We start from the raw sequence: 25563 nt of genomic DNA, 5'->3' as shown, positions 1-25563 counted from the left end.
AAACTTACTTCTTATTACACGGATTTCTTGAAAAAATCGTTTAATCGTCAACAATTCGATAGAGCAACGTACGTATATCCTCGCAAGTTCTAACGTTACATATTCTCACGATACTCGAAGCCGCATTTCGTTTCTGTTAAATCAATAACACGGGCACAACGGTTTACCAAAGACCTTTATCGATCGAACAAAACCAACTTCTCGATTATTATCTCTCGGTAAAGTTTTCTATCGTTTAAAAATTGTCTAACGAATGCGGCAACGTTACGAGTTTGTAATACGCGATACACAGATTGGCCTGTCGTTGATCGATAGGTGGACGATGGCGCAAGGGTAAACCTATATTTAAGAATTTTCGGGCTTTCGTCCGTTTCGTTCGTGTGTTTCTTATTTCTTATTTGGACCAGCTCTTAAACGATAACGCCTTGTTGCGCGAGCAATTGTTTCCTTTGATGAAGGCTCGGCGACTCTCCTTCCATCTCTGCCGGCTTAACACCGTCCAACGACTTCGACGTCTTTAAATTATTCAAAGCCTTCAAACAGTTGTTCGTAGTCATTTCTAAGGACTTGGAGCTTTTCAGCGACGCGTTCGCCAGTTTCTTTATAGTCTCTGAAATAGGACACTTGATGAAATCGGCTCTCTCCCTTTCCTTCTCTTTGATCCTCTGATTATTGTCCACGGTCAGCATAGAATCTTTCGATTCGACTTGCTCTTCCATTTCCGCTTCTTCTTTCGTGTCCTTCGTGTCTTTCGCGTCTTTCGTTTCTTTGGAATCGTCGTTTTTCGTTTTTGCACTTTCTTCCACGTTCGATCCTCTCAGGACGTCCGGTGACCCGGTCTGGTCTTGACCCGATTCCGCGCGACCGTTATTCGTCTCTTCGTCCTCTTTGCGGTCGTCTTGGCCCAATAAAGACTTTGGCGGTGCCTCGACGTAGCCGCTTTCGTCGCTGTCCACTTCCTCGTCCAAAGAGTCCAAAGTCAAGAAAGGGGAGTCGTCGTTTTGCAGCAGGTCGTGACTCATTCTGCCAGGGTACTTTTCCATCACTCGTCTCTCTCTATCCTGCGGGTCGTCCAACCTGCACAATATCTCGCCTCTTGGTCTATAATCCACCACGTCGTCAAAGTCCTCGACGTACTCGAAATCGAACACATGCGACGCAGGATCCTCTATCTCTTCCTCCTCCTCCTCTTCCATCGATTCGTCCTCTTCGTTCCGATGTGGAAACCTTTCACGGCTGGTGTGCACCGTGTTTCGACGGTGAAAACGCGGACTTCCGGCACAGGTCATGAAGTTTGGCGAACCTTCGGAATTTCTTCGGGGACCTGCACCTCTTACGACCGCGTCATCCGAGAACATCACTCTTCTGTCTATTCGCTGTTCCGTTGTCTCACCTGTAATGTATGCGTGTTACGTTACGATAGTTTACGAAGGAGTAAACGTGCCTATAGTAATTCATATCTCGAACAATCTCGAGTAATCTAGTTCCGATTATTTAGCCGAGCTGTTCCGCTTCCAGTATTTCTATTTGAACTCGCTATATTTGCGTTACATAAATTTTAACGGATTTAAATCGTGAAAAAAGAAACGAGAAATTATCGATCTAGGGACTAGGCAAGTGGATCGTCGGAAGAAGATACCTTGGTACGTTGAAAATTGTTGGAAAAATTCGTCACAGCGGATAAACAGGGATATAAGAAATATATCGAAATTGGAATATCCGCAGAGATGTTGAACAATTTGCTCGGTCATTATGCTAATACGTTGTATTAGCGATTGTTGGATAAGATAAACTTTATATTAATAAAATAGTCGATGTATGTACCATAATCGAGGGATAATCTGAACCAAGTTTAACCGACCTATTTATTAATTTATTATTTAATTATTAAGTTTATCGACGAAATCCAATTTTTCTCTAGTATCAGTTTTTAAAGTTCGATCTTTAACGATCTTCCTTAATTTTAAAACAATTAATTTGACGATAATTCGCTGTAACTATATTTGTTTTATACCTATATGTTTTCAAATTCATCGTATTATCTTTTAGCTATGTTCATCGTCCCATTCATTATACATATATACGTATATGTACATATATATTTGAGAGAAAAGGCAAAATTGAAGAAATTAAGAGATTTAATTTGACTTTTATATACCTGTAGCATGGTGATCTTCCGGACCTGGAGCTCTTTCTTCGCTGGTCGCGGTGCTGGCTGTTTCACACCCGCTCGAAATACTTCCGTTCTCGTCGGAAGATTCGCGATTCAGAGCATCGAGTAATCGAGCGAGCCTCCAGCTATCTTGATCTTGCCAACTGTGCGCCACGTTCTCTAGTGTCCTCAACTCTTCGAGGATCCTCTGCTGTTCTATTTCCTCAGCGACGATATCTTCCTCGATCGCTGATAATTTCGGCGCGCTTTTCGATCTCTCAAGGGGAGGTCGGTAATTCTGGCCTCCGATACTGAGAAGTAGCTTTCGTCGTGGTAACGAAGGGTTCTCATACAGAGCGTTTGCTAGCGATAATCTGAAGAAAAGAAAGAAGAAAAAAAACGATGTTCACAGTTTTAGAGATTTAGCTTGGCGTTAATTTTAGTTTTCATATTGATCGAATATATCGTACGAAACAGGCAAAAAAGTTTTTCGATTGTCTTTGGATTAGCGGCGGATGGTCGGTCAATACGTGGTTTTTGATAGGTATTACGTTCCTCTTGTAACACGTAGAAACAGTTGTTATAAAATTTGTGCATCGTTATCTTACACGAACGCAAAATCACGGTCGATCGTTCGATTTTTTGATAATTTCAAATAACTGTTACGTTTGGTCTGATATACGGAACCGTTTTCACCAAAAGTTAAAACACAAAAGTTTAGTTTGCTTGTTTTCTTCGAGGCGGTTCATTATATCGGCGGTCAGTGACAGTAGAGTCCAAGTACACGTATCTATGGAATTTTGAGTATTTGTGTCTTTTCGAAAGAGAAATTACGCTCTGCTACAAAATCATTTATACTTAGAAATCGATACAATTATCATTAGCGCATTTTCAATAAAATTACTCGAGAAATGAAGAAACTTTTCAATTTCTTCGCATCTTTTGCGACCAACTGTATCGAAGCAAATATTGTTCTGTCATTCGGGATTTTGATCGTGCCAAAACATAAATCTCTGATATTATTTAAAGGAAAACGACAATCGTCGTGATCGTTTCTTTTTAGAAACATTCGGTTAGACACGCGTTGTCGAACGATCGAATTTGACCTGAATCGTGACTCGATTGCTGCGATCGTGTTCTACGAACGCGACCCAAATTGTCTCTTCGGCGAGAGGTTACGGTCTTACGGTAGCTCTTGTCGACTGGCAAATGCCTGGCAATGCTGGCACACACACCAAGTGCATCTGATTTCCCCGCCGTCGAATTCCTGCGGGAATCCACTGGCCTCGATTTTCTTACGGTAAAGGAAGACGGGCTTCGTCGAACATTTAAACGACGTATCTACGATTTACCGATACGGGCTACGTCTAATATATGCCGTGTATATGCTACGTACACTGAACGCTTTATTTATTTATTTTTATTTATTATCCATTACAGGCAAAGACTTATGTTCAGTAAGGAGAAAAAGAAAAGAGAACATTGTACGCGTATAAGACGTTGTACGTAGCTGCTAATCGGAATTAAAAGGATACGATTAATAAATAAAGAAATAGGTATACGTTGCCGTTTCTCGGCTCGGATAAAAGTAGTAACAGAGGGTTTTACTTGTGCTCGGTCCAACGATGATTTCAAACGCGAAATAAGAGACCAAGAGGAACGTAAGAGCAAAGTTGCCGATGAGCTTCGACGTCGAAGCGACGTTAATAGCAGAGAAAACGGGAAAGTAAAAAAAGAAAACTTACCCCGCAAGTTCGTTTGCGACGAGGAAAGGAATAGGAGTAGAAATAAGAGGCGTATACGAGGAATAAGGAGGACCGATCGATGCCGATTACGATACCGCGAATCTGTTCGCGTCCTTTCGCGTAATTCTTTTCAACGATCACGCCGTTGTTCTCTTTCGTACTTACGCGTAACACACGATCGATTTGCTTACCTAGCATTTTGTCTGGAGACCTTGTCCCGTCGGAATTCTAGGAGCGCTTGCTGTAACCTGGCGTTCAAGGTCGAGGCCAGCCTCCTGGCGGTGGACTCCTTGCTACAGAGGGCAGCGTGGCACCTGAGCTCTGGCCTCAACCTACGTCCTTCGTGCCGGTAGACCCAGACGAAGAGGCGCGGATGAGAAGCAGGTGCCGTGCAATAGGTCACCCTATGCGCCCAGTACTCCGTCAAACCGTGATCCTTGGTCGTGGCGGTCAAACCGCCGTTCGTGACCGTCAACCTCATCGACACGTCCGGCCTGCTGCTGGTAACGTAATTGCGCCATAACGTCGACACTGGTTTCTCTACACAGCCCTCCCCTGCGATTTCAATCAGAATTTCTTGTCAAATTATGGCGAAATTATTGCATTTTGTGGCGTTTATTTTATTATAATTATGGCAAATTGTTGCGCTTTATGTGCGCGAGTAGGGATCGGAATTTTCTTATTCGACAGTGGCGCGTTTTAACACTTTACCGACCGCTAGCGTTTCAACAGTCTACCTAACCCCAACCTAACCCCGATCGGCAGCTCAGGCACAGATTCTCCCTGGCTCGGTTTACACTCTCTGTTTCGGTTTAAACTCTCCGATACCATTCTTTTTGTTCATCGCGAACGGTACCGCTTTTCAAATTGGTATAAAACTACCGGATCTTACAAAGCAACGCAACTGAGCAAGCTACCTTAGGAACAAGGTACTAAATAACAAACTACTGCTCAAATAATGAGAAAGATTGTCGGCGACAAAAAAACCGATTGATCGGTTATCGATCGGTAAAGTGTTGATCAAGCTCGAGTGAAATTATCGGTACCCGTTTTACGGTAGATATTTCTTCGCTGCTTTCGTCAAATAGAACAAGAATATTATTTCGTAAAATTACGGTATTTAGTAATTAGACTGTTTATATCTAAACTTTGTTTCGAGTATTTCTGAGCGAGGTCGGTTAAAAACGACGACTATTTGATGGTCACCTTTATGACGATCTATAACAAGAAAAATATCGAATTTCACGTCTCGACGAGGTGTTGATACAGGGCTTTTAAACATTTTAGGACATTTCTCTGTCCTTACAGACGTAGCTTATCAAACGTAGTTTTTTATACGTTTTGCTTTTAGGCTCGCAACGCACGAAATTATATCAATTTTGCCATCGATCTTTGAAATTTTCTCTCTTAAACACTCTTTTTTCTCTCTTAAGACAAATACTTCTGTCTTTGTAGATACGCACTGTATCGTTGTATATTTTTCGATAAAAACCTAGTAGTAGTAGTAGTAGTAGTAGTAGTAGTAGTAGAGGTTTCAAAACGTAAAGTCGTACGACACATGTTGGAAAAAAGTAACCTGTTATTCGTCGATCGTTGCCTCGTTCCATCTTCTCGCTCCTCTAAAATAACGATACTATTGGTTTCGTCAAGGCATTATCGTATTATGTATACCATTGGCATTGCAACTAGTTTCGAAGCAAGATGTCTCTATACGTTGCAGAAGGTTGTTACGTTGTTACGATCAAACAACGTAACAATCGCCTTACTGTTACCGCATGCCATTATCATTCAATGTTTGTATCGCGGTATTATTAAGAGTGGCATCGGTGAGTAACAGTAATCGAGACAAAAGCTGCGCGTACACGAGTTTCACCGCTCGTTTCCGCGTACAATTACACTAAGTACAATTGCACGGTACGTAATATCTGTTACTTGCATTACAGAGCTCGAAACAAAGTGGTTCTGTTCAGGGTTAAAGCCAAGACGCGGTCTATATTCGCACGAATCCGAACGTAAAACTATTCTTTGCTTCTTCTGCATCGGCTCGCGATACGTCTCTCTGTTATGGCTTATGAAAAACGACAGCGATTTCTCGAAGGAGATTCCGAGCGTAAAGCTATCTGCGTTGGAGTGATCGTAGGAAATTGAAAAGAAGAGGAGGACAGTTATAAAATGAAAATCACCGCGAAATAAGGAAATAAGAAGCGAATAGAAAGAAAGCGGTGGATGCGAACGGGCGGTATTTCGATTTTCCAATTTCTCAGAGCCTCGAAAACGCCGAAAACTTGGTAACTTGGAAACGCCGCGATGTCCGTCCGCGAGCAAAGCGACTCGAAACTTCGGGACGATCGATGATATGTTACGAAGAAGTGCCTGGAAGAAGCGTAAGAAAGGACGGCGAGCGGTCGTTAGCACCGAATGCCTTGGCGCGTGTACGCGCCTCGACTAGACAGACATTCCAGCTTCTAGACGCGTACGGAATACACGGCGAGGGAACTAAATCGAGGAACAGGCATATCCTGACCTTCGATACAGTTCGATCGGCCGTTCTTCGTTCGTTGCTCGGATCGCGTTACCAATTTAGAGATACAGGAAACGCCAGTAGTAGTACAGTTACTTAGAGTAAAGAAAGCGATGGAAGGGAGCGCGCGAGTGGCGAAGAAACGAACAGGACAACGACAGGGTGCGACAACGGAGGAGCAATAGCGGGTAAACGTCGCCACGAAGCAACCTGCTCTCTTCTAACAGAGCAGAGATGGCTAATTGCAAGCCATCGGGTCATCGCACGAGTAACTAAACCTGACCCGCGTTCTCTATAATAATTTGCTACGCCGTTTCCTTTCGTTGGTTCGTCGTATACGAAATTCCATTCGATTCGTACGAGTTTCATTTATTCCAATGAAATTTCTGATAACGCTCGATCAAATTAATTATCGCCAATCGAATCCTATCACTTACGTTTCAATCGATCAAAATTTAATTAAAACGTGAATTCCTGTTGTACGTGTTGGAAAGGAGACTGTAGCGCGTTGAAGTAAGAAGAGGAGTTCGTATTTTATACTTGTCTCGTCGGTCCTCCTGCCTACGCTTAAATTTTGAAACTTTTAGATCGCTTGTTATTTAAGACAAGATTCGAGTCGATTTGTAATTGTTTTCGGACTCGACTCGACTTTCTATCTCTTTCGCGAGACTTGGAATTCCTTGTTAGTGGCTAATAATGGACAGAACTCGAGAGAATCGATATCTAGATCGAACGAATAAAATCTATTTTTACGATATTTTATCGATTACGCTTGTGATAAAGAAAAATATCCGAGACAATGGCACGGTAAAGATAAATACGCGAGCCACGTGTCAAACCCATTATTCGTTAATTCGTCATTTCCTTGGATTATAATCACGATAGAAACGTATTATCGAGAAACAGTTGCGACGTATTTGAAACTAGGGAACAACAACGGCGAAAGAATAGAAAATGGAAAACCTAGTCCCAACCTCGATGCACGATAATGCATAGAGTGTATCGAAAATGACTATAGAAATGTAAAGCAACGGAATTAGTTAATCGGTATAAAAGGTATATATAATAGAGTCGGAATTCTTCTTCGAGCTTTGCAAACTTGTATACCTCAGTCAGTCAGTGAACTCGTCTGGGACCGGCTAGACTGACGGTCCAATTAAAAAAGGATACGTAGGTCCGTTTAAAAAAAGTAGCATTTGCCTTAAGAATTTTGGTGGTATGTCCGCTTACGAAAGATTGATAAATAATGCTGCATTTCAGCAATACTTCCATGCAATGATTAAAACGCGATAGCCTATATCGCGTGTAACTACGTTCATCCGTATTTGCTAATTCGATTAATTGCATCTACCTACGTACATTGATTAAATTGCCAATTAAATTGCTCGTTACGTACATTATTTCGTGTTGTTATAATTAGATTCTTCGATCCTGCACAACTGAATGCACAACTGAATTTATATAGGATAGCTATAACAGAAATTATCACGCAGCTCTATCTTCGTTCGACGATAGTAAAGCGATTATGTTTTAACATACGTTGAATCAAACGATGGAACGTCAGTCGATATGTCGAATGCTATCGCGGAGTATTATAAATCGTAACAGGCGTGTGAATTTTATCCATTTAAATAAAATATGTATGATTCTGCGATGCAACGAAAATGGCAAACAAAGTGAAATAATTGAAGTGATATTACCGAGTGATCAACGAGGAAACGATTTTAGTCATCTTGACATGAATTTTGATCGATAAATATTATTAGCACCTATATAAAAGCCGACTTTCACCTTACGTAAAGCACTGCGCTTTCTATTTAATAAAATTATAAATCTAATAAATTCACCGAAAATTTCGTTTTTACTTTCCGCGAGGAAAAAAAAAGATTAATTGGAAATGAAAAGGGAAGGAAGGAAGGAAGGAAGGAACGAACGAACGAACGAACCGAAAAGGGAAGACAATCGGAGAATAACGTTTCTAACGAGAACGAAATACATTAATGTTCTACCGGATAAGTTAGAATTGTAATCATTTGCCATTTATCAAATATATTTTGATCGAGCAAGTATGCGACATTTGAGTAAATTATTCATCGATGATGAATCGTACTTCTGAACGCTACGATCGACGCGAAGAGAAATTCCAAGAATCTCTTTCCTACTTTTTCGTTCGATTTTCTATTTTCGCTGGTTTCTCGGTGTTAGATCCACGCGAGTCTTTCGTCTAGATGCATATCGAGATAAACATTTAACGCTGTCCTTTCCGATTAGATCTTCGCCGTACGGATCGACTTGGCCATGTTACGCGTCTTGTGGTGAAAGTAGCGTGAACTGACTTTCAGTGGGCCAAGAAGTGAGAAACTCGAATCAACACCAACGCGAACGAGTAATAATAGTACGAATAACCGTATTTTCTTTAATCCATAGGCTGCAAATTTTATAAATTTCGAAGAAACGAAAGTGCCCGCTTTATCCGTTCGTAGCGGTCGCACCATTCGTTCCGCCGTATGATTTTTAATAGGTTCATTTATTTCGTAACGTATAAGGTGATCCTCATAAATATTCATGTAGTAAAATAGAAGTATGTGTTATACAGAACGAAGCGTAGCAACTAGATATATTCTCAAGACATAAAATATAAAGAAACGGATGATAAGGTTGATCTCGTTTTAGAAAGCCTAGTCTCCGACCATGTCACGGACATTTCAAGATCGATGAGTTTTGACTATGGTCATAACCGGGATCGATCGAGATCGCGAATAAAGAAGAAGCAATCGGATCGGAGAAACAGTGCAGCTGTCGAGGAGTCGCTGAAACGAAGATAATTACGGGAAACGATGCGCAAGATTTCTCTGTGTAGAAGATTTTCTTACGTATACATGTTACGAGTATTTTTAAAGTGCGAGCATACAGCTTACCTTGCAATTTCATTTTATGTGGATTTCGTAGATAGATAAGTTATATCTTTTTAATACGCGTTATTTCGTTTCTATCTAAATGAAACTATACCACGATTACCTATATTTGAAATAATTGGAATCCACCTGTTTAAGATTGATTCGCCTTTGTATAACTTATAGTTTTATAATTATTGAAATTTTTCATTACAAAATTACTCGGTTAGAACTACTCGTTAGAACGAGTCGATCTTCGAACGAGGATGAAATTTATGCAAATTCAGAAACCTGTTGCTTTCGAAAGGAAAAATCAGTAACGTTGAGTTTATAATCTCTCTTATGCTTCTTTGTGTGGGCACTTTGTACGTAGCCTTGTACAAAGGCAAACTGAGAAGCAAACGAAATCAAAGATAGACGTCAAACCGTGAGATGGTCAGAACATAATCGAGGCTTTTAATAATCGATATCTCGTTTGGAACTTTGTTAAATTAAATTATTCGTATATTCTAAATTATTCGTATATTCGGTCGTCAAATTCGTTCGTTCGTCGCGTTTTACGCGCTTCATTCGCCAGGTATTTTTACCATCGACGTTTTTCTGTATGCAAATACGAAGGACAAACTATCCTGTCGTTAATATAAAACCACTCTAAAAGAAAACTAAAAAGAGTTTTGTTTTCCCTAGTAGCGGAGAATAATCAATCACGTGTTCTGCCGTTATACGAGAAAGTCTAGGAGAAAATGTTTCCACGATATCTTTATCCGTTGCACGATAATTTTTATGATCGCAACATTGTAACCGTATCGATGCTTTTGTCACCAACGAAACGATCATCTTCTTCGTTTCACGACTCTTTGAATGTCGTACAGTCGCATAGAGTATACAGTGTTGCGAACAAAGTGGTTGCAGTGTAAATAACAGACGAGTTAATTATTTAGAAAACAATGCGATAAATATTTCATGATTCGTAATTAGGCGCAAAGTTTAGTTTCTCGTTGCTTTCGTTACATCAAGCGGCTAACCGTATAACGTTAAATTCTTGATTTACGTCAATACATATTCTCGCACTATGAAATTCAAATTTTTCTCAGGCGCAACAGGCAACAGAATCCAATTAACTTGTATGTTTCATCCGACATTCCGCGCATATTCCGTCCGTTTCGAAAACTGCGCACTTGAAACAAGTACGAATCTTAGGTTTCGTAATTAAATTCAACGCGGTTTCTACCGCATCGTTTACAGTTTTACGGTTTACACGGTTTACGGTTTACGGTTTACGGTTTACGGTTTACGGTTTACGATATTCCTCCGATTTAATTGTTTAATAATGGTTCAACGTGGCAAATTCGAAAAAAAGAAGAAAACTGTAAAATTAAGAGAAGAATTTTCGAATCCTAAAACCGGTGATTTTTGAAAGTTTCCTCGTTTCTATGTCATTTATGGCAAGCGCCAATAACGACAAAACGAACATCCCGATACTTTCTGTACGCGTTGTTTACAACGATTCCAGCCATGTGCGGCGTTTAAACTCGTCTAAACTTTACCTGAGAAAACAACATTTCGTACGCATCGATCCAACAGAAATGGCGAGCGATTACGAAACATCTTGTCGTTCGGGTAAATCGAATCCCGGTTGAATACAATCGATAAAAGCGAACCGTGCGAGCAACGATCGTAAAAATCCGAGCCATTGGACTATTCTCGGTTCTCACGAACGGATTAGCAGCAGGTTTTCTTACACCTTCTCATTTATGCCGGTTTCTTACGCCTCTATCATTGGCGACTTCATCTTCTTCACACCGCCGATAACATTCGTCATTGTCGTTTTTATGCTCCGGTGGAAATTTTCGTTTGCTCGAGTATCGCGATATACATACTATGCATGTATGCCAGTACAAAGTCTCGAAACCTGCTAATTATCTTTATCGCGTTCCGCTTATCGTCCAACTGTTACGTCAATAGCCATCCCAGGATAGCCTGGCGTCCACCCGAATACATTCGGTGGACGTTTCTTTAAAACCGCCCGAATTTATTATTACTTGTTAATTTTAGAACTGCCCATTTGCACAAATATCGTCTCTTTTCGAACGAATAAAAGCGTTTACGGTGCTGCGTAATCGCCAGTGATCGTCCAGAGTTTGCACGAAAAGCGTGGAGACGTTGTACGTGCGATTATTACGAACTCGATATCCGATTAAAATCAACGATCGTTCGTACGATATATATGCGGAAAAGAAGTTTCAGGTTTTCTGCCAGTTCGAGACAACGATCAACGTGCGTGTATAAATCTGTAAGATTCGCGATCGATGGATCGAAATGGTCAGCCGGATATCGAACAACGTTGTACATCTGTTGTGTTTCGTTTTAATTAGAATAATAAAAAATGACAAGTACGTAAGAAAAGACGAAGCCACGAATATCACTAAACTCCTGTCAAAGTACAATCGCGAGACTACAGATTGCTCCATCGTCCTCCGTTTGTTGTCACGTACGAGCTTTGTATTCGTTTCATTCTTCAGATTCCGTACGATCGCGTATAATAGTGTACGTGATTACTACAGCCTGTACGATTCGTACGAAATTTTGCAACGAGCTTATTTAAAATTTCCAGCGATACCTGCCGTTAGCCGTTTGCTCTACGACACCCGTTTCAGTTTCACCAGTTTTTGCAAACACCATGTCGTCGCACGAATGAAAAGTATATATGTAACAACGTACGCTGCAGGCGTAAGTTCGTGGCACGAGCGAAATCGGGTAGATTTTACGGCTTAAAAGAGGACGAAAATGAAGAATATGGGAAATATGGGAAATATGGGAAATATAGGAAATATAGAGTGGAACGCTATAGCATCTTATAGATCTTATAGATGGAACGTCCGTTTTAAACATTATCATTAACCTATAGTTTTTCGAACTCGATAGCGCGATTGTAACATACATCAGATCAATTATTATAAAATTATAAGAGCGAACATTAAGGGAAACATTATCTTCGGAGAAAGGTTAAGGTAATCTGCGGATTTTTATGCATTTGATACACGCAATACAGAAATATATACATGCACGTAGGATGACGGGAAGTTTATCGTGGTACTCGCTTATAACTTCAACGAGACACGCCTATCGCGATAGTATTGGTAAAATTTCAAACAGATCTGAAGATGTACATGCAAGTTACAGGGTATTTATTTGAAGTTTGCAAAGATCGGCAAAATATTATTCGAATATTTACTACGTTATACAGGGCGTGCCGCATTGGCAATGGATTCTGCATATGAAAAGAGTAAAAAAACGTTCGTACAGACGGATGCCCTGTTTGACGTAGTTGACCTAGTTTTCTTCCTTGACAAACTGTATCTGCATACCTCCGCAAGAGGTGTTCAAAACGACCTCTTTACGTCCGAACCGTCTCACTCTGTCCGTTTCTCGGGCTACCGTCTTCGCTTTTCGCCAGTCTCAACTTGAGAAGAAGATCGAGCATTTTATCGTTTTCGTTAGTTTCGTTTCGCAGAATCCACCGCTGAAGCGACTCTCCGATACATATATACGACGATAGAATAGAGCTACGGGGCACCCGACACAGAGCGAGAGCACCGATCGTGATTAGTATACTACTGATTTTCCATCGAGCGTATGTTTGCAACTTCTTTTCGAGATTGCTTCAAATTCTACCGTTACAATCGTGATAGTCGCGTCACTCGTTGCATCGCTAACGAAATTTCACGCGATCTCGTACGATGCGTATGATAGGTGGATAAAAAATGGATAAAAAAATGGATAAAAAATGGATAAAAAAATTCCGTCGTAAGCGTTGGAATACTTTCGTCGACTACTATACACACCGTAGGTATAGCGATTTTCTGTCGAATGTGTATCGTACGATTCTCGACACGTCGAGAGAAAGCAGCAGCAGCGTCGTTGACAATGATCGTCACGATCGAACGAACCAACGACGCGAGGTATCGCGCTGTTGGTATCGAATCGCAAGCGGAAAAACGGACGATCTGGAACGACGCGGAACAGGAAGCGTCGCTACGGGAGAGCCAGTCGGTTGCAGAACGACTGGTATAGCAAAAGTATATACGACCGCTAGGCCGTAACACTCTGTTCGGTATTATCCAATTAAAGGTAACGCCAGCAACCCGTTAATTTTTCTTCCGTTAGACGTCGGCCATTTTGCCGACCGGCCTCGAGTTCATCGTGTTTTCGAGAAAATGAGAGCTACGGCCAGCTAGCGGCCGACCCGACGCGCGACAGGACGCGACAGGACGCGACAGGACGCTTCAGACCGCTGCCGCGTTTGCCTTCCTAATGACATCGTGCTGCAGATGAAAAATCCGTGTTTGCTCGGTCAATTGTTGCGACCTGGATGTCAATCCATCGTTCGAATCAGCGGAGCTAACCAACTGTCACGATCCAACGATCCGAATGACGCAGATACGGATCCACGTAACGAGACTTACGTTGTAATTCGATTGTAGCGTGGTAGGGCTATTTCGGTCACCTACGTTTGTTACTCGCACTAACAATAATAATAGGCGAACTATCTCTCGGTGTGGACACCATAAAGATATCGGTGTTCCCCGTTTCCTCGATTTACGTTTTTCCTTTCTTTTTTCTTTTTTTTACCATTTCTTTACGATTACTCGGATTATTCGGCACTTCGAAATCTGACTGATCTCTTTCGACTGATCAACATGGTAAGAAGAACGGAACATTGGAACTTTCAAACCTCTCGAAATTCCTGTAAACTTTGTGCCATTTCTGTGACTACGAACTCTCAAAGTCCAGATAAATAGTAGGCAATTTGTGTCGATAAGTTGCAAGAATCTTGCATCGGCGCCGGCTTTTCTTTATGTTTTATATTTGTTCGATGACGATCTTACGAGAGCTTACAAAGTTCCGTACTTGGGCATCGTGAGTCTAAAAGTCAGGTTTCCAACCATCCGTGCAATAATCGGAACAATAATAGGAAATGAAAACGCGAACAACTGTAAATCGTCGTTACTCGAGTGTTTGCGACTTTGTTTCTGTTCGCGGTATCTTTAATGGAAAGTTAATGTTTTACGATCTACCGTAATCACGAGCGTTAAATCAAGCATCGAGCGCGTGGATTTGAAAGATAAGCTGATAAGTAACTCTGTCAAAAATGCTCTACTCGACAGAAGGTAGATGATACACGGAATCCTGTGGCGATAAGCGAATGTACGGTTCGAACGTTTAAAAATAGATAAAAGATAACGACGGTGGACGAACAAGCTTGAATCATGTTTGATAATATCACGGAGATATATAACGGAACGATAGTAGGAGAAACGGTATAACAACGGTGGCATCGATAAAGGCTAGCTTAAAGGAATAACTAGAAGAAATTGTGTTATGAATTTTACGTTACCGCAGGCTACACTGGTATTCGACGTTAAAAGGCAATAATTTTGAAAACTGATCGACGATTCGCTAAAACGTATCCACGGATATGGAAAGCGATTTATTTTTGTTTCGGTTGTTTCGCGAGTGTCGTCGTAGGTCGTGTTGTTCGCGTTTCGTATCGCGTACGTTGCTCCTAGCAGGGAGTCGAACGGTCGATCGGGTGTTTAACCGAACCCGTTCGGCTCTCGTCGTTCTAGGCCTTTTATATCCAAGAATTTGGGGGAAAAGGGGGCAGTGCAGCTAGAAGGAATCCGTGTCCTAGGTGGCATTTTCGTGGAAAAGATCGTTGCATCGTATTGGTCTCGAGCCTTTCGTAGCGTCAAAGCCGAGCAGCGTACGATCGTGCGAATAAGGGAATTCACGCGAACGTAACAGAAGCAAGTAGACTAAATAGCGAGTAATTAGACTGCCAGTTGCTAGCGCGTTTACGGATTTGTGGGAAATCGAGAGGTGCAAAAATGAGCGAAATACTCGTGATATGGAAAAGTATGCAAAGTACGTAATATTCGAACTCGAGTAGAGTGTGATCTACGAATAGTGTAAGTACGTGCAAAGATCTAATTATACCAACGTTCTGCCGTTCGAACATTTCACTGGCCAAACGTTCTACGAAATCGAACGATATTTTCCGCTCGTGTCCTTTTCGCTATTCCATAGCTACACTCCTTCGCTGTTCCTTCCCGCCTTCCTTATATCTTTCCGTATCTCTGAAAACATGGGAACACGAACGAGGGAAACAACTTTTTTACAACGTTTTACACTTTTCATCTGCAAAATTTCGTAATTTTCTATCAGAAATAGGATAATCAGGCAATTGAATCGATATCAACGATGTGAAATTATCAGGCTGCGAATTGTCTCTCTGGTGGTAATAAACGACGGAGATCGTTATCGTATTGTATACGCTATAGATCGGTGTACGTATTTATTTTCCAACGCGAAACAATAAGCTGCTGGAATAGTGGTTTGTTAACGACGCTTCTGCGCTTCGTCGTCACCCATAGATACCGGGGACGGTCCACGATTAGTCATGCGTCGAATGAAATCCATTTATTATCCAACCATATCGTCGATGAAACGACCATTAACGATACGGCAAAGTCCATCCATCTATCCAAGTGTGAAAAATAAGTTTCACTGTCGCGTAGCATTTTAATGGATAATAATAACGGATGTCGTTTCGTAATCGAAATACTCGGAGAGTACGGTAAGATCGTTTTAAATATACCGGTCAGGGCAGCAACCCTTCGGATATGTCGTGTTTCTCCAAAGAATTAATTCCCCAAAAGTGGAATGTTCGCCAGCTTTTATTAAAATTGAAAGGAAACAAGATTTATCGCGCGATATATCGAGTACATCGAGTTTCTACCCGATATGTATATATTTCCAGGTACATCGAAGAAATTTTGATAAGCTGAAATTATCGTTGCATCGTCGATGAATAAATCGCGAAAAGTTAAAATTCGTATTTTTATTATATAGAGATTTGTTTCGCCTTCTAAACGTTGCAAAGAATATACGGGCTGCAACTAAGGCTGCAACGAAAAGTTAGCCAATTAACGAGATAACAGGTTACTAAATCGCGAGTAGTATGGAATATCGATATCTTTCTTACACGCGTGCAATTGAAATTTCCATTATTTACGATATAGCCACGGATAAACAAAACAACTATATATACAGTCCATTATTGATATATCGTATTTTCTATCTAAGGCTTCAAAGATTTTTTCTTTTCTACGTTTTCAAGCATCTCGGTCAAACTATATCTCTGATTTTTAAAAGCATAGATAGATGGTCACGCAGGTAGCTTCCTTTTATCAATCTCGATACGAAACCTGGAATCTTGTCGCGAGCTTCCAAGATTTCTTCAGGTTTAAAACTTTTTAGTCGAATTATATTTATGATTTTTCAATCGCATTTCGAAGCATCTTTTCTTTGTACGCGTGTCTTTTATCGACCTTGATATTGGCGACAACCAACGGTCATCCATACCATCATCGATATTCTTATAGGTTACGCCGTGGAATGTTAAGTATATGGTGTTTGGCCAGAACCAAAAGTTGTCCAGGTAGTTGCTACGAAGTTTAACTCGAGTTGATTTTGTCTTCCAAGCGGAGAAGCAACGTGACTTCGTGGTTATTGAATTTTTCTACTATTTCTCGGTTGCGTCGAGTTGCCTCGAGTTTTTCATTGTCTCCGACACATTTCGAAACACGTGCTGTTGCGAAACAGAATTGACGCATTTCTCCTGCGCTCGTTGCACCCACAACGATAGATAACGATTTCCAGGTAAAAGTATAGACAGAAATACCTTTCTAGCGCGATTCGATTTGTCCATGTTGTGCAACTTTGCTGATTCTTGCAAGAATCTCCGAATAAAAAGAAAGGACCGTCGATGATAAAATCTAATAGCCACGTTATCCTCCGTTCTAGCCATATATGCGCAGTTATTAACGTAACCAGGTTAAAACCTATTAAACGGATATATAGATATATATAAATTTGAAAGGCAGAGGGAGCAAGGTCTATTTTCGATGTTTTTATCGGTTCGCGTCGGATAAGGTTAAAGATTGGCGCGCTGATCAAAAAGAGGTTACATCTGCGATTCGTTGGAACGAAGCAACGTATGATTTCACTTTTACTACGGCTAAAAATACACGGTCTCTTCCTACTGTATACGAGTGCGTGGAAGAAACAAAGTATCTGGGTAGCGATAATGCTCGAACATTTCTCGTTTTGATAATAATTGAAACGGATACTTTCCAATACTCCAATATTCTACGGTTGCCCGACTCGAAACAAACGATGATTTTTTTCCCTGCCATCTCGCTTATACCCAATAAAACGACAAACTTCGTATTATAATTTATATCGGCAAATGTTAAATCCGCCGACAGCCTATCTAACGCAGTTGAGTTTACCGAATTTTATTTCTTAGCTGGTAAACGAATACCGATTTATTTTTTCTGTCTCGCTCTATAACGTCGTACGACTTGAGATCTAGGCAAGTGCATAGTCATTTTATCAAATCTGTCCGTTACTCTGTCACCGTATTTTACTACTGTGTCGTATTGACAATAAGTTATCTCTACTTGTATCGCAACTTATCGATATCTAGTTTACAAATCAAAGTAACGTATCGAGATTCGATCGCAATGTTATTCCTTATATAGAAGAAACCTAGGTCCTAGGGTCTGGATCCTAGATTCTAGATTAATAAGCAGGATAAAAATAGAATTAAAAAAAAGATATTTGATGGAAGAGAAAATGCGTCGTCAGTTTCCTCTTTCGTCGCTTTACCGTACCTATTATCACCACTTGTCTAGAGTTACTGCTTACGGAAGATGAAGAACCGTGTTTCGAACAAGATTACGGAAAGTCAAAAATCGTGATATTCGGTTGGATCTATTTGCATTCTTCTCGAAAGTGGCGCGAAGGTCAGCGAGAACGAGTTGCAGGCAAAACTGGAAGTTGTTAAATCGAATAAATTGAACGACGGACCAGCGCTACAAGTATCGTTCTATAAACTCGGACTTTACGGTATCCGTTAAGAAAAGTAACGACAAATTTGATCGACGTAGCTGTTAAAATTAATGTTAACGCTACAAAGGAGGATAATTTATGCGCATATTAGCAAGAAACGTCGAATACGTGTTCCATTCGCTTTAATATTATATCGGCATTCACGATGCATAATAGATCGATGTGTTCGAGAACGTCTTTGCCGTCAAACACATCTTCTACAAAGAAACACATTTTTTTAACGTTCCGAGAAAATCTTTATGCATAAAATCGAAATACGAAAGTATACGTTTCTTTTAGCGTAAAAGTAAACGATCTTTGCGTTTCATATTTAACATTTTCTTCCTCGGACACTTGTGCAAATTCGTATCCTTGTAAACGTAACTAAAAGATAGAATTTAAACAGATATCTGTGCCTGTCTACTAACCATCGTACCATATATAGTCGACAACGACTGCGCGACACGAATTTACTAAAAGATGAAATGACAATAGTACGATATCGATAACGATAACGATAATAGAAAATAAACGTATTAAACTATACGTATTAAACGTATTAGATAAACGGATTAAATCAGGATGTTTGAGAAAAGTCGAGAAAGTCTCGTTTAATCGCGTTTAATGGAAAACGTTAAATGGAAATGAAATGAAAATTGGTAAATTTTAACTGGTGGCGATGATCTCTCGATCGTACGCTGCGGTAACCACGGCTGTATTTTCGTTCAAGTTGTAACGTTCAAGTTGTAAAACGCAGTTTATTTTTGATCGATAAGCATGAGATATTTTTCTAATCAAAGCTAAAGAGACATATGGAACTTTGTTAATATTTGCATCTTTGCATCTTCGAATATGGCAGAAACAGAGGAGAATTCGCGGTCTAGTAACGAGAGAGCGCGATATGCCAATGCAGAGTTAATTTCGTGGCTGTCAATAGCCGGTAAAACCTCCTTCCACGCTATTAAGATGTTGATCACGTCGCATGATCTCTAGCGGGTGAAAGTATCGGCGGCGATCGTGTTACAGTCGATTACTTAAATAATTTTCTTTCCGAGTTTCTGGGAATCGCGACAGGCGGTGGATTTCGTGAAAAGCAACTCGGCGAGAACGACGGGGCTTTTACTACCTTCCGTAAAAGGGATCGAAGGAGGTTACGAGTGTCTGCTAGCCAGAGTCAGCCGAGAATTAATTAATCGCGACGAAATAAGCGGTTGCGAATAAACGTACCGTAATAATGGTGTTCCCGATGATTAAGGCCGACCCAGTCCGAAGCAAAGGTATGTAGAGAAAGTAGGAGTCCCCTCCTATCGAGATCGCAGATCGTACTCCGTATACGCCTGTCGTTGTACCGCGCGATATCCAAGTATTCGTTTCTTTCTCTCTTCTTCGTCTCTGGCTACAGCGGATACGATTCTTCTTCTCATCGATAGACCGGATAATAGAATATTTGTACGCCTAGTAGATACTATACAAATTGTACGAATTTTTTCTCAAATTGTGCGCAGCAAACGCGACGAACGGTGTTTTCTCGTTAACACGCGCCGAAGCTGTCGTTATCTCCAGAGTTTCTATTTCGTTACTTCTCAAGCAGATATAATCGTTTAGCGAGTAAAATTCGTTTCGTTTATTCGCTTTATTCGACGAATTTACGACAAATTCCAGTCGAATGATTTATTCGTATCGAACGCTGCCAGTATCAACGGGTGGAGTACGCGATTGGGCTGGTTAGACGTTGACCTTGCTCGGCTGCTAACTGCAACGAGTACGTATTACGCGCTTCCGTCTGGTCGTTCACGCGTCTCGGGCTTGACGAGTTAGAAATACGCAAGCTCTCCGCGCATCTCTGCCGTCTCTCGACGTCCCTTTAATTTATCCGTGTCAGGTCAGCCACCTTTCTCCTGACGCGATTAATTAGCTGGCCTGCCGATTAGAATTTGCAGCCACTAGGCTAAAAAACGTTTACGCAAGTTCACATTTGTTTAAACTGACTCTTGTAACCGAGCAAGTGGTAGAGAGGCGATTTGTTTCAACCACTGGATGTTTATACTTTGCTTTGGATATTTTCCGCCAGTGCAATAATAATCGCGTAATAATACGCATATAAACGTATCCCTTGCGCCGTTGCATTTTTTCATTTACCACGAACGAACGAACGAACGAACGAACGAACAAACGTGCACAGTCTGCTAATAACGATAAATGGATATACGTCGCTTCGTACGTAGATGCGAACAGAGTGGAAACCTTCTTCGTTGTACATAATAAATGTTCGATACAAAACTCGCATCTACTTGTTTACGTTCGACGAAGAAAATCATGTTTCATAAGACAAGAATCGTCAATGGTATTTATCGTGCAAGGTGTGAAGCTTATGTACATCGATATTAGATAGAAAATTACGTAATTTACTCGAAGCTGTCGCACGATGCGGTGACATATTTCAAAACGAGTAAAATGGCAAGTTGATTGTTACGATAAAAGTAGTTTTTTATACTAAGATTAATTAGGTGTCAGACGTTATTAGATGAAATCGCGAGGTATTCGTATCTATATTTAGATAGGACTGCTCGAACTAATCGGCATGTAATCTTCCTATCAGTTTCCAAGAACTTTTTTATCACGCTATTTATATAACTTACGACATTCTCTCGTTATATCTCTTTTATTAAATGTTAAATTTCAGCACGTTCGACGATCGACGATTTATCGTCGCGTTATCCGAAAACGCGATTCCTCGTTTTCATTATCAGTTCGTCAAACTGGTTTTCATTACGTTTCGAATGATTTCTTTCACTGTCATAGCTGACACCGACGATAATAGGCATTAGTATCGAATATAGTATATAGTATCGAGGTGAATATCGTTTTCGTATTAATAGGAGATGCGTATACATGCGTATATAGATGCCAAGAACGTGTCAAGAACATGGATTCGTTTAACACGGATTCGAAGGAATAAGTGAAACGGAAAAAAAGATCGTCGTTAGTGTGTTCAAATTACGTATTACGTGTATCGGGGCAAATATACGCGGCTTTCACGCACGAAGAAACCACGTATTAATTAACATAAGTCATAAGAGACCGCGTATTGGTATTTCCAGTCGGTCGATAAGTTCTTGCTTGAGCTGATCGTAGGAAATTGCGGGAAGAAAAGCGAGAAACCATAGAAACGTTAAGGTAAACGTTAACATTAACGTAAAGCTAGCCGCTCTCTCGCTGTCTGGATAGAAGCTCGCCTCGCAGACATCGTATCGAGCGATCGGAGCAAGGCGAGCCTCGATACCACAGTGTCTCTGCGACGTTTCGGTTTTACGCGAGCGAGGAATACCGATCGTACGCTCTGCTCTTGCGATCGATTGCAAAACGATTAAAACTCGGTGATTATTTCGAAAGAAGCGGCCGTCGAATAAGAAGAAATGGCCCGGTGGTTGGCGGGAAAGCGCGTGCAAACCTTAACGGCCAAAGACTGGCCGTAAAGACAAAGAAAATCAGACAATTGGCTTACCCTTGGCCCATCCAGTGAGTACGTTCCCAAGATAAGCGACCTTGTAGCAAGGGTCGTATTCGGTGATGGAGGCGTTGCCACGATGCCTCCTCCAAAGTCTGCCGAGGCCCCTCTTCAAGGACTTGAGGGTCTTGTGGCCGAATTCTTTGCCGGCAGTGGGGTTCTGTGCCGAGGCGCAATTGCCGTTCTGTTCGTCGACGGAATTCGGGGCCACGTCGCCCATCGTTTTCATGGTTGGCGCGCGACCGCGGCCACGCTGCTACCGTCCGGTTGTATCGTCCGAAAATATTTCAACGTCTTGTTTCTGTTTCTCCTGTCAAGGGACAGAGAGACGCGAGCGCACGGACGCGTACAACACACGCAGCGTAACACGCGCAGAACACAGTTTCGATCAGATAAAATGTTATCGCGCGATGGAATCGCCGGCAAAAGTCGCTACATCGTGCGACTTCCGGTGGTGGTGAGCGGTGGTGGTGCGCGGTGGTGGTGGTGAGTCGGTGGTGGTGAGTCGGTGGTGATGAGTTAGTGGTGGTGAGTCGGTGGTGGTACCGAGAAGCAGGAGTAGACTGGCGAAAGAGCGAGGCCACCAAGCGGCTCGACCTTTCAGGGTTCTGTGGCGGCTGCTCGAATCGAGAGTCGAGTTATCCAACCAGGTGGATGAGCTCTATCGAGGTCACGACCGCGACCACCGGTGCCGCTGATCGAGAGAGGTTGTGAAACTCGAATAAATCTCTCTCTTGATACCGAGTTCTGCCGCCTGCTCCACGACTATTACCACGCGACGCCGCGTATTTCCACGCTTCAAGGCCGACCTCTCCTACTTATTCTCAAGTAAAATGGAAGGTCGTTGGTTCTCACGAAAACCCGCCAATATCTTCCGGAACCTCCTTCCCAGTGCGAACGACGTTCCTTCGGTTGCCCCTGCAACAAAATCGGACATCGAAATTCATCGCTGAATTGCTTTTATCGCGCCAGTCGCTAAGAAAAGAAAAGCCAGAAAAGAAAACTCGATCGTTTGTTATCGGTAGGCATTGGTGGAATACAGTGGTGTACTATCTAAATAGTCTAGAGTAAGGACAAGAAAGAATGTTCTATTTAAAGCGAAGTTTAGTTTTATTTTAACAAGCAATACCCAATGCAAAAACTGACCGCAATATCCTCGTACGTCTTATTCCAGCACTAGGCTCACAACGTCTGTCTTCTCAGATCCAAAAATGCAGATCCTCAACCCTCGCACCCTTCTCCCACTCCTTTAACGTCACCAAGGCATACACTCTTACTTACACACACACACTCTCTCTCTCTCTCTCTCTCTCTCTCTCTCTCTCTTTCTCTCTTCCCCAGCACTCTTACGATTCTTAGTTTATACCTTAAATTTACAACTTATACTATCCCGAGAAAACTCCAACTTAAATATGTGATAGACCAAGCGTATACCCTCCTTTTCTTTTTGTTTTGTTTTGTTTTGTTTTGTTTTTTTTTTTTTTTTTTTTTTTTGATATTACAGTGGTATATGCTTCTTAAAATACATTACCTGTCACTGCAATACCTACACTGCCCACTTTTCGACAAACTTTCGAATTTTACTTTTTAATTTCTTATAATACACTCTCTATCGCTTTGGTTTTCTAATTGTAAGCCGTTTTATCGAAATCCACGAATAAAACCTCGATAACTGGGTCAACGATAATAGAAAATCTGCTAACAAGCGTGGTAAGAAAAAACAAATTTTTACAGCGACGATAAACAAGTTTGATATCGATATATTCTTCCTTTGATTAAGTTCCTTTTCTTTCTTTTCTTTCTGTTCTTTCTTTTCTTTCTTTTCTTTCTGTTCTTTCTTTTCTTTCTTTTCTTTCTTTTCTTTCTTGATTAAACTTTTGCACGCGCTTTGCTTCGCACACGCGCACAATGAATTTTTCTTAAATAACAGCGGTATTTTCGAAATTACCAGATATTTCTTTTATAGCTCGTTATCGTTCCAAATATAAACCACATTTATTCTAATATGTAATTATCTTGTAAAACGCGGATGGCTATTTCCTTTACCTATATAAAGGCATGTCGGAAAAGAGAAGGTGCTATTATATAAATCAAGATGTAAATTTGAAATTTAAATTCATCATACTAACAGCGCGTGTCTTTTAATTGCTCTTTCAATTACGACCTAATGCTAAAAGCGATCCTAAAAGAAAAGAAGATGACGCGAAGAACGCGTAGACTGTAAAATAGAAATGGTACTGTCGCGAGAAATCAAAGTGGGAGGTGGAGGATCGTTTCAAGACTGTGAAAATGGAACTGCTATTTTTGACATTTTTTCACATCTCCCAAAGCGTAAGTAGGCTGAGTAGAAATTCTCCTATGTGTGTATATATGTCGGAGTCAGGTTGGAATTTTGGGGGCGTTCGATGAACCTTTACTTACTTTACCATCGCTGATGTAGCTAATGTTTATCGATACAAATGTGGACACTACAAGAGGCTATGAGTAATAGCGGCGATAGGATGGTCGAGATGATGGTGACAACGAATTCAGGTTCGATAACGAATCCACGGTCCACGGGATGACGAGTCTCAACGTAATACACGATTCGGGTAACTCGATCAGCGATTCGTCCAACGACTAACTAACTAACTGTCTCTCTACTTCTCTAGCTCTCGATCCAAATGAAACTGCCCTTATATACTCCTGTCTCCACTTCTCGGGTCGATCTTTGTTCTTAAGGAGGGAAATATAATCATTCGAGTGACCCGCTATGTCACTTCGAGCCCGAACCCATCGTCATAAAATCAGATTGCAACATTAAAACTATTTCTTATTTTTATTATTTACGTGTAGCTATAGTAAAAGTCTGGACTAGGGTATTGGGATTTTTCCCAACATCCCATATGTCGGAGATGGAAGGACAGCGGGATTTCCCGTCTGGAATGCTGGAAAAACCCCAATACCCTAGTCCAGACTTTTTACGATAACTGCATTGTAAGCAATAAAGAGAAAGAAAGAAATGAATAAGAAATAACTTTAATGTTCCGACCCGGCTTTATGACGATGTGTTCGGGTTCAAGGTGACATAGCAGGTCACTAGACTTAGCCACGGTCACGTGAGGGACGTTTACCTAACAGAAGTATGGAATGATTATATGGCCCACCTTAAAAACAAAGATTGACCCGAGAAGTGGGGACAGGAGTATATAAGGGCAGTTTCATTTGGATCGAGAGCTAGAGAAGTAGAGAGACAGTTAGTTAGTTAGTTAGTTAGTTAGTTAGTCGTTGTACGAATCGCTGATCGAGTTACCCGAATCGTGTATTACGTTGATACTCGTGCTCCCGTGGACCGTGGATTCGTTATCGAACCTGAATCCGTGGTCGCTATCATCTCGACCATCCTATCGCCGCTATTACTCATAGCCTCTTGTAGAGTCCACTCTGACTCCGACATATATATATATATATATATATATATATATATATATATATATATATATATATATTCTTTTTACACGTGTATCCAATCTCTATTTTCTTTCTCTTGTTTCTTGTTTCTACAAAAACGCTTTGTCTCGAGTACGAGGATTCGCGAGAAAATCTTATTTATTTTACATTTCCGAGTTACTTTCGCACTGGTTCCCACTCTAGAGGAACGAACATCGCGTTTCGGCTTTCAAAATTCAAATTTTCGTTACGCAACACGCAAAGATACGATACGTTTCACATGGCGAATACGTTCTCGATGATTACCCGAAGGCGAATCTTTATCGCTGTATTATAGAAGCAACGTGCGAATAAAG

General features: G+C 41.1%; 1 protein-coding gene across 2 annotated transcripts; it reads right to left on the bottom strand.

Moving 5' to 3' along the window:
• Positions 1–370: 370 nt before the first annotated feature.
• Positions 371–22242, bottom strand: LOC138178749 (uncharacterized). Of its 2 annotated transcripts, none has more exons than XM_069110956.1 (4): positions 21776–22242; positions 4089–4452; positions 2159–2526; positions 371–1393 (listed from the first exon to the last, which is right to left on the bottom strand). In XM_069110956.1, exons 1-4 carry the CDS (start codon positions 22005–22007, stop codon positions 411–413), a joined length of 1947 nt encoding a protein of 648 aa, XP_068967057.1. In that variant the 5' UTR covers positions 22008–22242; the 3' UTR covers positions 371–410. The 2 variants fall into 2 exon arrangements, with proteins under 2 accessions (XP_068967057.1, XP_068967058.1); XM_069110957.1 differs by lacking the exon at positions 21776–22242 and adding an exon at positions 19498–19616.
• Between the last annotated feature and the right edge of the window lie 3321 nt (positions 22243–25563).

The sequence above is a fragment of the Bombus flavifrons genome, chromosome 4, assembly GCF_040668555.2.
Source record: "Bombus flavifrons isolate JBK064 chromosome 4, iyBomFlav1_principal, whole genome shotgun sequence".
Classification (NCBI taxonomy): domain Eukaryota; kingdom Metazoa; phylum Arthropoda; class Insecta; order Hymenoptera; family Apidae; genus Bombus; species Bombus flavifrons.
Note: the sequence above shows the minus strand (reverse complement) of the source record. Positions and strands in the feature narration are given on the sequence as shown.